Below are 13,779 nucleotides of genomic sequence, written 5' to 3'. Positions count from 1 at the left end.
CTCCCTTTGCAGTCCATAGAGAACTCCATTACGGCATCTCCCTATACCCCCCTCAACATTCCAGGTGGTATCAGGGGCCATATCCCTACCCCTCCCACTTCACTCTAGGGACATTAAGGACAACCACAGTTTCACATACACTGACCTGTGAAATCCACAGTTGCAGTATGTGTAGGTAAAATGGACATGAATGTTCTTTCCCCTTGTTAAGTTCTGATCCATTAATTTATTAAGTTCTTAATGTATTTGCTGTTAGATTGCACAGATTTTTCTTTTCACTAGTTTTGTTACTGAACAAAACTGGAAAATAATTCATCTTTATTAGTTCACAGCATATGCTGCAGAGTGCCTAGCAGTTCTGAAAGCAGCCACTTGTTGCTGTACAGTGTGACACAACTCATAGGACCAGTGACAAACACAGGGTAATAATAATCACAAATGTACACTGTAAAATTAATAGGTGCAGTGACAATGTTATATTCGTAGATATGCACCAAGCACCACACAATTCCTAACAGGCCTCAAAACAGCAGGGCCAGCAGAGCACAATACACCACAACACTTTATTGTGGCTCGCTGTTAAAGTGCTCTTCCAAAGCTTCCCTGAGCCCTATAGCTCCATGTTGAGCTCTTCTAATAGCTCTTGTGTCTGGCTGTTCAAACTCAGCAGACAGCTGCTCCACCTCTGCCCTCCACCCTGGTGACAACTTTTCCCCTTCACAGATATTATTTAGGACACAGCAGGCAGCTGTAACCACTGGGATGGGTTTTTCCCCACTGTGATTCAATATTATGAGTAAACAACGCCAGCGTCCTTTCAATCTACCAAAAGCGCATTCTACTGTCATTTTACACCTGCCGAGAGAGAGTAGTTGAATGTTTCCTTGGTGCTATCAAGGTGAGCCAAGGGAGCAAGGGGTAGGCTGGGTACCCCAGGATCACTACTAGTATTTCAACATTGCCAATGGCAATCTGCTGGTCAGGAGAGAAAGTCCCTGCTTCTAGCTTTCTGAACAGTCCTGTGCTCTGAAAGATGCTAGTGTCATGGATCTTCCCTGATCAGCCAACACGGATGTCGGAGAGGCATCCCTGGTGATCCACCAGTGCTTGCATAACCACAGAAAAGTAGCCCTTTCTGCTGATGTACTCTGTGGCAAGGTGATCCAGTGCCAAAATAGGGACAAGCGTGGCATCTATCGCTCCACTGCAGTTCAGGAACCCCTTTGCTGCAGATCCATCCACTATGTCCTCCAGCACACTGCCAGGAGGAGACGATTAATGGCCCTGCACACTTGCATGACAATGTCCCCCATGATGGATTTGCCAACTCTGAAATGATTTCCCAACGACTGGTAGCAATCCAGCATTGCAAGTTTCCACAGTGCCATTGCCACTCACTTCTTCATTGTCAGTGTAGCTTTCATTCTGATGTCCCTGCGCTGGAGTGCTGGGGTGAGCTCAGCACACAGATCCAGGAATGTGGCCTTGTGCATCCAAAAGTTCTGCAGCCACTGCTCATCATCCCAAGCCTGCATTACGATGCTATCCCAGCAGTCGGTGCTAGTTTCTCAGGCTCAGAAGCGGCACTCCACCATCTGCAGCATCTCCGTGAATGCCACCAACAACCCTGAAATGGTTGCTATGTCTCACAGCAACCTGTCCTCCAAGAAATTGTCATGTTCCGCCCTGCAAATGCTGGAGGATCGTGAGTCCTGTGCTTGCAATGCTTATGACAATAGTGCAGAGCTGTATAGGCTCCATGCTTCTGTCAGAGATAGTGAACAGAGAGGAGGGCTGCACAAGTTTGTGGGAATTTTAAGAAGAGGCAAGAAAATTATGGGTTAAAAGTGACATTATGGGATGGAGACAGCTGCACACTGGGAACTTGACCCCTCGCCTCCAATCACTTGTGTGACTTACGTCTGCCCAACTCTGCATTGCCTAAACTCCCCAAAAGACAGTGTGCTGGATGGTGGTGGGTTGCACACTGGGATACCTACCCATGGTGCACTGCATCATGCATTGATACAAGTACCCCTGGTGAGTACATGCAGCACTTGTAAAAGGAGCCAAATATGCACGTGTACAAGTGATATACTACCTGCGGCAGCTTTATACCGACGTAACTTGCATTGCCCAAAGTTTGTAGTGCAGACATGGCCCAGAGAGCTCTTCTTCAGCTCTTGGAAAGGCACTCAGAGTGTCACAGCCAAATGCAAGATGGAACAGATTGTTTAGCACATGTAATTAACACATACTGTAAGACAGTGGTTCTCAACCAGGGGGCCGGGGCCCGTTGGGGGGCCACAAGCAGGTTTCAGGGGGGCCACCAAGCAGGGCCAGTGTTAGACTCGCTGGGGCCCAGGGAAGAAAGCCGAAGCCCCACCACATGGGGGTGACTCCGGGGCCCAGAGGCCCAACACCCAGGGCTGAAGTCGAATTTAGCTTTGTGGGGGACCCTGTGGCATGGGGGCCCAGGCAACCGCCCTGCTCGCTACTCCCTATCACGGCCCTGGCTTTTATATGCAGAAGACTAGCTGTGGTGGCACAGATGTGACTTCCAGAGACCTCTGTGACATTTTCTGCTTCAGCCCCTGGGTCTGCGGGACAGGAGCTGGCAGCCAGTGGCGCCCCGGCAGCATTCCAGCGACAGACGACAGCCTCCTCCGGTCTCCCTGCAGGGTTCCAGCGACAGGAGACAGCCTCCTCAGCGGTAGGGTGACCAGAAAGCAAGTGTGAAAAATCAGGACAGTGGATGGGGGGTGATAGACGCCTATATAAGAAAAAGCCCCAAATATCGGGGCTGTCCTTATAAAATCAGACATCTGATCACCCTACTCAGGGGGCCCTCCTTTGGGTTCCAGAGACGGGGACAGCCATGCGGGGAAGGGGGGTGGGGACACCTCTGCAGCTCCCAGCCACCACAGTGACAGGGGAAACCATGGAACTGCAGCAGCAAAAGTCACAGACCGGTCACTGCTTATGTGAATTTTTGTTTATTGCCTGTGACCTGTCCATGACTTTTACTAAAAATAAACATGACAAAATCTTAGCCTTATTTATGCTTAACAACCTGTTCCCCACCTTGTATTTAGCTGTGACTCTTTGAGTGCCTTTCCCAGACCTGAAGGAGAGCTCTGTGTAGCTTGAAACCTTGTCTCTTTCACAAACAGGTATTACTTCACCCGCCTTGTCTCTCTAATATCCTGAGCCCAACACAGCCACAACAACACTGCAAACGTTAAATTTACTGAAGATTTCCATACCATAATTGTAGCCTTTAACGAAAAATCTTAGAGGAAACAAAGACTAGTTAGCTTTCCCTACTGTATGGAGATTGCAAATTGGAGGGGACATTGTTCTGGTATTATCCTTTAATAACAGGAGTGGAAACTCCTCAGCATGCAGCCCTTTGTCTAACTCTGGTATGCAATGGGCAGGGGTGTACAACTGAATTGCTGCACCCACCATGAAGTCCTGGAACCTTTACATACAGCTCAGTCCTCTCCTCCTGCCTCTGTCTAGAAACCCCCTTCCCCCAGTCTTTGGTCACTTTCTCTTCTCCTTCAGTGTCTCTCCCTCCCTGCTCCTCACCGTTCAGGTCCTCTTATCCTTTCCTGAATAATTTAAACTACCTAACCTCCTTAAATGTGCCTCTTGCTGGTAATTAGGCTACCTCCTGTTGCTCCAACATGGCCTCCACCTAAGAGCTTGTTCTAATCACCATCCTGCTCCCATTCTTTCTGATCTTCAGTGCTCCTGGCTCTTCCTGTAATAGCTGAAGAGGAGTGCTGATTAGCATGAGGAGTTCAGCAGCAGCCCTAGCAATGGAGCAAGGGGGCTGGGGGTGGTGGTTCAACACCAGGAGAGATACCTATTAGAGACTTTGGTTTTAAAAGCAAAAAACATTCCCTCCCTCCTTGTCACCCTCCCAGCCCCCTTACCCCCTTCCCAAGATTCCTTCCAGGGATTTTGAGGCTTAGATCTAGCTGTTCCTCTTATTAGAAAATGTGAACTCAACCTCAGCATTGCAAGTTGCACCTGGATACCACGGTGATGGGTGCCCTCTATTGTGTGTAATAAATCAATAGAAATGTTCTCAGTTGGCCCCACTGCTTTCTTGACAGCCCTGCTGCTGCTACCAGGGATGCCTAGCCACCTACAATGTCAACCAATTAACCCACAGCAAAGCTGTCTGTCAGGTTAAATAAAATCATCCTAGCTCAGGCTACTGACTGTCTAGCTCTCTGGCTTGCCAGATGCATGAGGAGCTGCTAAAAGGGAGAGCAATGTGTGAAGGCAGGATCCGTTACAATTAATTTTCTAGGGGAAAAAGTGAGTTTTCAGAGTGTAATAGCAGCAGCAGGAAACACGGCCCCTTACCTCACCACGTTCCGCATTAGCAGAAAGAACGCTTCCTTTGCTGAAGTGCAGAAGTTTTTACCATATATCGCAATCTGCAAAACAGTAACAGTTGATGGTTAACTATATAGTTAACCAAGGACAGCCCTAAGTTTTCTGGGGCCCTTTGCAAATTAACACATGTAGGGCCCTACATAGTTCTTTCCCCACCTGTGACCAAACCCACCCACCTCCACGTATCCATAAACTGTCCCACAATACGCTTCCTGCTTCCTGTTACTTCTCACCAGACTGTGGCAGAATATCTCCCAGCCCACCCACCTCTCCAAATCATCAGTTTGTGAGGCTCTGGTGATCTGCCTGCAGGAGGTGGAGACAATACTTAGGTTTCCAAATAGAGGAGCTGGGGAACACAGCCTCTGCCACAGCTTGCCTACAGTTGAGGAATTGAGGATGGCAAGTTGAGGGGTATGAAGGGAAAAGCGCTGTGGTCTATCCATCCACAAACAAACCTAAAGCCACTACTGGGATTTGTGCAGGGATTAGGCACAATAATTGAATGCAGAAAGCTACTTTAAAATAAGATTAGGAGTACCTGTGGCACCTTAGAGACTAACCAATTTATTTGAGCATGAGCTTTCGTGAGCTACAGCTCACTTCATCGGATGCATCCGATGAAGCGAGCTGTAGCTCACGAAAGCTCATGCTCAAATAAATTGGTTAGTCTCTAAGGTGCCACAAGTACTCCTTTTCTTTTTGCGAATACAGACTAACACAGCTGTTACTCTGAAACCTAAAATAAGATTAAGGCTACAGATGAGCCTGAAGCAAAACCCAGGCTCCAAATGCCCCTGACCTTTGGGGAAATTCAGTCCGGATCTCAACTCTGCAGCTCAGGCCTTTTGCTAGTGGAGGCACAAACTAACAAAATCCATGTAAGGCTGTCGCCTCTCCCTTGATGCTCCTTATTACACAGGTCAGGTGCCCTAGACATGATTCAGATCTCACACCAAAGTGGATCAGGAGTAACTCCACTGAAGTCAATAGAGTTACATCAGTGTAAGATTGGAGCAAGATCAAAACAGGCCCTGCTTGTTCAGAGCGCTGCAAAACTACAGTATTATCAGGGACCAGGTTCTGCTCACTGCTACTTCTACTTAGCTTTAGTTGAGTTAATTTGGATTTACATTTGCACGTCTGAACGCACAGTGTGTCCAAAAAGGTGTAAAGAAGGGCAACAGCTTTAATAGGGACATGCCTTGCTTTTCTTGGACAACCTCAGTATTATTTTAATATAGGTTGTTAAATGCTTTTTAAAAAACACGGAATTGAAGACTTTGCCTACGTTGGAAAATTGGCTAGCACAGCTACTGCAGAATAAGCTGTTTCATACTAGCTGTTGTAGAATAGCTGCCTGAGTGGAGACTCGAATAAAAGTGACTTTATTCCAGAGTAATTTCCCAGCTCACAAAGTGTAATAAATTCACTTTCATTCCAGAACAGTGTCTTCACGTGGGGGAGATATTCTGGAATAGTTAAATTATACCACAATAGCTATGCTGGTCAATTTTCCCCATGCAGATAAGGCTGTAGAAAGAAAAATTTCCTCCCCTGAAGACTGCACTAATTCTGAGATCCCTTTGGAGTGAATGAGGTTTTAATGAAACCATTACTGTCACTTCCTCGGAGAACAGCTCTGAGACTGCAAAACACTTTTACTGAAATTGTTTCTGGTCAAAACAAGACAACATGGGTGAATTCTGCTCTTATTTACAACGGGGTAAATCTGGAATCTCTCCCCTGAAACCAATGCAGCTCCTCTGGAATTACACCACTGGAACGAGGGCAGAATTTGGCTCTATGATTTTACTGGTGAATACAAGTGCTGAGTGTTCTGTAGCTTCCTTATTCAGAGCAGCATATTTTAAAAAAACGTCACATTGGTATGTAGTATACAGTGTTTGCAGGATGTAGTGACATTCCTGTTGAAATCAGTGTTTGAATTGCAGGTGGGGAGGGAAGTTAACCAGTCATACTGTATCCCCACTTTTCATGGGTACTGGTGGGGGGGTGAGGGGGGGGAGAGGGACGGGGGAGGGGAAAAAAGGATACTATCATTTTGGGGGCAGGGACACATGAATTCCCCCAAAGTCACTAAAATCCAATTCTTTACCTTCTAGAGTCAAACAGTAGCCAAAATTAAGCCTGGCATAGCTGAAGAGCAAAACATTAAAATCTTGATGACTGTAGATACAGCTATTCTGCACACTCCTCATGGAGGCTTGTAAAGTACAGATACTGCATGCCCCCCTAGCACAATATAAACAGCAGTTTAGATGGGGAGGCACAGTTTAGGTGAGTAAAGTCACTCTACAATCTTGGTATGTATCCTATACGGCTCTCTACACACCCAAGGGGTGCCTTCCAGGTCTCCAGGGCTATTTTTAGCAGTGTAGTGCCCTGCTGCCTCCCTGCTGCTCAAGACTTTCCCTACTGCAGTGAAAGGCTCCAGCAACAGGGAAAGGCTCTGGCATCGGGGAGCTGCCAGAGCCTTTCACTGCCCTATGAAGATATACACAACAGTGTGGAAACAGCCTACTTGTCACTGCAGCATGTAGCTACATGTACCCTACATATCCCCGCCACGGGTGTGCAGTGTAGGCTTATCTCTAAGATACTGACTGTAGTGCCCCAGGCATGACGCTAGAACATGCTGAGAGAGAAAATACGCACCATGATGTAGGCATTTCTGTTTATGAACTTTATGAATTTTTCCAAACACCAAAAACAGCATTTGAGGCAGCAGAGCAGAAATCTTGTACAGGAGTTCTGTGTACCTGTGGAAAAGGAGGGAGAGCAGAACATGCAGACACATGATGAGTTCTCTTTAAAATATGAGAGGGCTGCGCACAATGGCTGGATCCACGGAGATAGGTCAGTAGTTGAAATATTGCCGGCTCTCCCTCAGGATAGAATCCTGTCCCATCACTGGAGCAAGGAGTTGCAATTTTCTCCTCCCTTCCAGAGTGAATCTTGCCCACTAGCCCTACATTATATTACATACATCTCCTCCATGAATTCTTATATTAAACTTTCAAGGACAAACACTCAGCTGGGGTAAATCAGCATAGATTCATTGACTTCAAATGGCACTACAGTGATTTATACCAGCCCAAGATTTGCCTCTTAGATGTTTTATAGCTGAAGAACCATTCTGGAAAAGGAAGGAAAACAAGATGAATATTAATAATTAACTTAATATTCTACAGCAAGTTCAGAAATCTCACCTTTCAGCTTGTGATCCAGGTACTCCAAGATTATTCTAATCAGCTGGACTATTGCAAGAATTAATGATCCAAATGCTAGTGAACCTGTGTGATATCTAATACAAAACAAAGCAGTATTATACCATGTTACAGGAGACAACAGCAATACGTAACTGAACTGACGTTGGCAAATATCACAATAAACTATCTTATGGACTGTGAAATCTGCAAACAATCTTTTGAAAAAGATTAACAACAATGCAAAATTTGCTAAGAACTTGGATGCTGATGAAAGATTGTGAAATGTTGCTTCTACTAAATGCTTCTGAATAACGCTGGTGTTAGCTGAACAATTTGCCCTGCTAGATACAACATGAATAAGAGATACTATAATTACAAAAGGCCTATAAATTGTGTTGTAGTAAAAATGTTTATATCCATAATGTGGTTTCCTTTGCTAATTTTAACTAAAGATCATTACTGATATAATGTAAATGTACAAATTTAAATATTGGGTTTACATTTAAACTGTACAGTGCTTTTAATAATTACACAATAGGTCAATATGCTCCTGATTTTCAATAAAGTAAAAAGCCAAGACCCATGCACAAAAATGTGTACATCCACACATCGCTACTGTGTTCGCAGCGAGATCATTTGTATTTTTTAGGTGTCCAACAGCCATAGAGGGTTACTATAACAGATTTGCATACGCAGGTGCAGTAATTGCTTGTATAAGTTAGGCATGCAATTTCTCAGAGCTTCTACTCTTTTGGAATTCAGGCACTTAATGAATTTGGATCTGATCCTCACACCACTGAAGTCAAAAGCAAAATGCAGGTCTGTAATGATGACTGATCCCTTAATGACTAAGCTTTTCTACATAATTGTTTTCCTTTGATAATCTAAGCGTAATGAAATTGTTTCCTTATGAGTTATGAGCAGTGCTAGGAAACACAAAGAGATTAAACTCCAGATTTTTATCCTTACCGTATTGCTCGTCCAAATGAAGAAAAGAGTGGGCATGGTGGAATATCAGCAGGTTTTCTAAAGGCCCAGTAATAAGAGGCAAAGGCACCAGCAAGGGTACACTGACCCAGTGCAATTGCAAAGTTTACCAGCCACAGAAAGACAAAAGCATTGGAGAGTTGAAAGATGAAGATGTATTTGTGATAGAAGCTTTCTCCCCCATAGAAAGCAAAAGTACACTGAGCACCAACACATAATTTGGTCACATTGGTTGTGTTAAAAGTCTGTTTAGAAAGAAAAACAAACAAAAATAACCATAAGCAATGAACAGGATGTGTCAGGACAATTTCTGAAATTAAATGGCTGAGGACAAAAATCTCATATATTCTGCTAGATGTTTCACTAACTCATTCAATCCTGAGCCACAAGTGGAAGTCTAACTACACTGTAAATGTTTTTTAATTCATTTAAATAATTCAAAACTAAAGCCCTACTTAATTTGTGATATTATGGATGTTGTGAATCCTGCAATATTAGGCTTTCACCGCAATTTTGTTAGCAGCCCGGGGCTGACAGCAGGAGCTCCAGCCGTCAGCCGCCCAGGGCCGACAGTGAAAGCCCTGGCTGTCAGTCACTGACCACAGAGCACTGCTGTCAGCCCCATGCATTAATTAATGTCATATAGTTGCAGCAAAATGTCTGGTTATCAAAAAAATTAGCAACATAATACTTAACATAATACTTGAGTGTTTATATTGTTCCAGCAAAATTTTCTTAAACAAATAGGTCTTCTCTGGCTTTTCCAAATTACCACAATTAATAAAGGTCCATTATTACTTTTCCATGATTTTCCATGTCTTGTCCACAACTCAGCTGCAATTATTTGACAATCGTCCCATGATTCAAGTAGGGCCTTATTAAAAACCCAATACTAAAAAAGACTTGGATATATGTTTAGCTTAATGCTCTGTGATTAGTCAATGGGCCGCTCACTATGCACAAATGTAAGCACATACACAAATCTTTGCATGACTGGGGCTTAACGATTCTTTCTCCTTTGATTACAGACATCAGCAGAGTGCTGTAGTGTTTGGGAGGCATGCATTTCACGGGAATGCTATTACTTAAAACAAGCTGTTTCCATTGGCATTTAAAATATCTGGAAACACTTCTATGGATGTTAGGCTTCATAAACATATTTTGTGTTTGAAGAACTCCCAAAATAAAGTTAGAGCCCAACGTGACCTAACTGCTCCCAATAAATGCCAAAAGATTTGATAAGCATTTTGTAAATTTTCTTAACTTATCCTCATTGCTATGATAGTCAGTATTGTCTAGTAGCAAGAGCATATGACTGCAAACTGAGAGATGTGGTACCCAGTTGGGTTTCTGCCGTTAACTTGCTCAGCGGATTGGACAAGTCTCTAAGGCCCAAATTTTGAAAACTGGCCACTGATTGTGGATGCCTTTTGGTATCTCTCAAACTGAGCATCCAAAAATTGAAGCACCAAAAATGAGTGGACACTTCTGAAAATTTAAGCCTTTACCTCTGTGTCTCAGTTTCCCCACCTGTAGAACAGGGCTATTAATACTTATCCTCCTCACACGGGTGTTGTGAGGATTAATTACCTGGTGTTTGTAAAGTGCTTTGAACATGCACAGTGCTACCTAGTGCTAAGAATTATGTGACCTAACACAAAGAATGAGTGGAATACAACTATGCATGGTCTTTAAACAAGCATTGCACATATACTGAATATCAATAAATTAATATAATTAGCACGCCCCCTCCTTTTCCCCTCCATAGACAGTTATTAGTTATGCTTACCTCTGGGTCACACGTCAGGTTTGCATACTTGCACAGCGTTTGATTAGCCATTACTTTATACACAGGTTCCCCTGATGTAGACAGGAAACTGAGTGAATTGTATTAAGGAGGAACTCTCAGAATCATAGATCCCTAAGTTCCATTGTACATGAAACAATATAATAGGGGACCACTAACCCTGAAACCTGTGTGGGTTGAAGAGAGATTCAGGTTTAGAGCACCACCTCTTCCCCTACGCATGTGGCCAGCATATAAGCAGAAGGGCGAACAACACCTACATTTTCCTCAAAGCTAGAGAACTGTGGAAAACCCTGCCCTGAAGCCTGCACACCCCTGACCAGACTCAGGGAAGGAGCTACCTCCACATTACTCGTAGTCCCCTCTGCACACATCGCTATGGCAGCATGGACTAGTCGGTGACCCTACTGCCAGCGGCTCTTGGCCAGCTCCCGTGCTCGGTGACTGCTGCAGTGGCGAACAGAGGATGAGTTAATACTGCTCAGAACAGAAACAACAGACTCTTCTTCACCCAGTGAAACTTTTAAGGCTTCCTGACTCCTCCCTCTGCTGCTTGGCAAACCTCTGTGTAGCAGGCAGTTTTTACGGAGAGGCTGGTGGCAGTTATGCAGGATGAGGCGCAAAACAGGCTGTGCAGCTGCCAGTGAAAAACATGGCAAAGTGCAAGGGAGCAAATAAGAGCTCCCAAATTAACTAAGAAACAATGAAAGCAGGGCTAAGGAACGTGAAGTCTGGTGCAGGCCATACGCTCTATGGGTGAATAAACCCTGTGCAGTGGGCTCACCCAAAGCCCTATGTACCATTTAAGACTTAAGGACTTAAATGCAGCTTAAATAGTGCACAGGGCCTTGTCTGAGCCCACTGGGGGGGACTTCCACCCCGAGACTGTTATTTTTTAAATAAAATATAATGTCCTGCTTGTACACCATAACCCAGTGTACAATAGGGAAGAATCCTTTATTGGTGAGGAGATGGACTAGGTGACCTAACAGCTCGCTCTAACGTCTATGATTCTCTGAATGTGTTATAATACAGTCTCAGCCAGCATGATGGAACAGAACAGCTCAATGAGATAGGAGCATCATACAGCACCTCATGCACCCACTTGATAAGATATGAGAGGGAGAGAAATACAACACATCCAGGTGCAGGACATTTCCCACCGTATTGTCCACTGGATCTACAAACACACTAAGACACCTGTGTGTAAATATCACTGCCATCCCCAGTTCTGCTTCTCACCAGCCACTTTGGGAGAAGCAAGGCAGAAGAAAAGTGCATTTATTTATTCCTTGTGTAAATAGTCAGGCACATAGGGTGGGTGTGAAGTATGTCTCCAGGTGGTGATGTCTGTGAGAAATACAATCTGTTGGTGTTAGTCTTCTTCAGAGTCTCCTAAGAAAGCACAAAGGGATTTCAATACTGCAAAGTGTGGGTTTTCACAGTGGCTTCATCCCACATCTGCTATCAAGAGAAGATCCTTAGCGGAAACAGTTATGTAAGGATTTTGCCTCTATCTCCAATGTACTGCTCATTGAGAGTGAAGGCCGATTTGAGCATTTACACAGTTATTTGGCGAGCTGTTCAGATATCACCGAGATAATGAGGTACAAATACTTAGACATATAGAAGGATACACAGCTGTCACTGCCCAATAGGAAATGCAGATTGCAATGAGAATGAAGGTAATAATGGGGTAGAATAATGTGGACATTATGTAGCCAATAGCCCTACAAAGGAAACAAAATAGAGTTGAAATCTAGAACGATAACAAAACAAAAGTCACTTTTTATTAGCCCTTTAGTATTAACCCCTTGACTTCTCTCTTCAAGGATACTGGTGGTGTCACCTAGTGCTAGGATCCCAGAACACTGCCAGTACCATCTCCTTACTGCCTCGCTTCTGTCACCTTCTCATTTTGTCTCTTCTCCTCTCCCTCCTTCATCTGACTACCCTTCTCAAATCTCTGCAATATTCTCTTCCCAGTCTCCTTCTTTCCGCTGATTTTGCCCTCCCTGGTCCTACCCCTGCTACCTTCCTTCAAACCCGGGTCATAAACCCATTCTGCTCCCACATCCCCACAGCGGCTGTCTGCCTCAGACACTACCCCTCCCACCGCCTGTCTTCTCCATGTCCCCAAACTACTCAACTCCTAGACCCGCTCTTTCCCTTTGGCCCCTGCATATCCTAGAACTCCCCTATATATCCTTCCTCCTGCCTTCCTTCCTAGTGTTCACAGATCCAGTCTGCTCCGGGACCTTCTGCTCTACTGAGCACTGCATGCTCTAGACCCTTGACATTCTACTTCTCTCTTGAGTCACAGTCCATTTTGCTACTTCACCATTGTAATGTATTTATTAGGGGAGGAGGGTGTGCATGCTTTAGTAACTGACAAACCAGGCACTAGTCCCAGTGAGTAAAAGGTGTGGTCAGAGTGTGGACACTGGTAACTAGGAACTTGAGTGTTCTAATCCCTGCTCTGACAATGATTCCCTCTGTGGCATTAAATACATTACTTAAGCCATCAGTGCCTCTCTAGAAAATGACTGCACTTATCTCACAGGGGAATAATGAGTTCTTAGATACTGCGGTGACGGGATAGGAAATAATTGTACAGGCAGCTCACTGCATGTTGTCTAAAGCATGTGGATTGATTACATGGCTCTCCCATTTTCCTTTACATTCCCCCCAATCCACCTCATCCCATTCCTTCTGAACCTCTCCTTCCAGCAGTCCCCTGACGCGCTCCTCTGACCATTCCACTCTCCCTTCTCCCTCTGCTTTTCCTTCCCCGAATTCCCATTGTGCTTCTCCCCTGACTTGTTCACTCCTGCTGCCAGCTGCCTTCCAGGAGCCAGTTCCCAGAAAGTAAACGAAAGACAAATTTACTCCACTCCTGCTGTTAAACAAGACGACCCTGGGGATAAATTAACCTGTCTTGTGTGACAACAAGGTCAATGGCAACATTCTAGTAGTGTTTTCTTATTGCCAAATCATAACTGGATCTACAGGCACAATAAGCGCATTATGAGTCATACAGATATGCATGATTTTATGCTATTTAAGAAATAATCACAAATCAGTAGTTTTCAGCAGTTAATGAGAGGCTTGTTAGTTAACAGTGAAGCCACAGACAGTTTACTCTAACAAACTGCTTGTTAACTATGCTATCAATGGATTCCAAACAGCTGATTACTATTATAAATTTTAATTTTACTGAAAGAATAGTTGAACTGTACTGAAAAAAATAATTTGATTCCCAGTCATTAGCAACTTATTTTCCATCATCCTGAATACAGGGCATGGTCTGTTAGGTGTACAGTAATTACTTACAGT

The 13,779-nt window shown here is 44.3% G+C and overlaps 1 protein-coding gene across 10 annotated transcripts in view; it reads right to left on the bottom strand.

Moving 5' to 3' along the window:
- The window catches only part of SLC44A5 (solute carrier family 44 member 5), a 179,283-nt gene that overhangs the window by 13,799 nt on the left and 151,705 nt on the right, over positions 1-13,779 (bottom strand). For all 10 annotated transcript variants that reach the window (XM_037907465.2, XM_037907467.2, XM_027824998.3 and 7 more), the window contains exons 13-18: positions 12,081-12,173; positions 10,426-10,513; positions 8,619-8,881; positions 7,650-7,744; positions 7,096-7,199; positions 4,384-4,457 (exon numbers count right to left, since the gene is read on the bottom strand). In XM_037907465.2, the coding sequence (XP_037763393.1) occupies positions 4,384-4,457; positions 7,096-7,199; positions 7,650-7,744; positions 8,619-8,881; positions 10,426-10,513; positions 12,081-12,173 (717 nt within the window). The remainder of the gene's footprint in view (positions 1-4,383; positions 4,458-7,095; positions 7,200-7,649; positions 7,745-8,618; positions 8,882-10,425; positions 10,514-12,080; positions 12,174-13,779) is intronic.

Source organism: Chelonia mydas, chromosome 8 (genome assembly GCF_015237465.2).
Source record: "Chelonia mydas isolate rCheMyd1 chromosome 8, rCheMyd1.pri.v2, whole genome shotgun sequence".
Classification (NCBI taxonomy): Eukaryota; Metazoa; Chordata; order Testudines; family Cheloniidae; genus Chelonia; species Chelonia mydas.
This window is presented reverse-complemented; position numbering and strand designations above follow the sequence as displayed.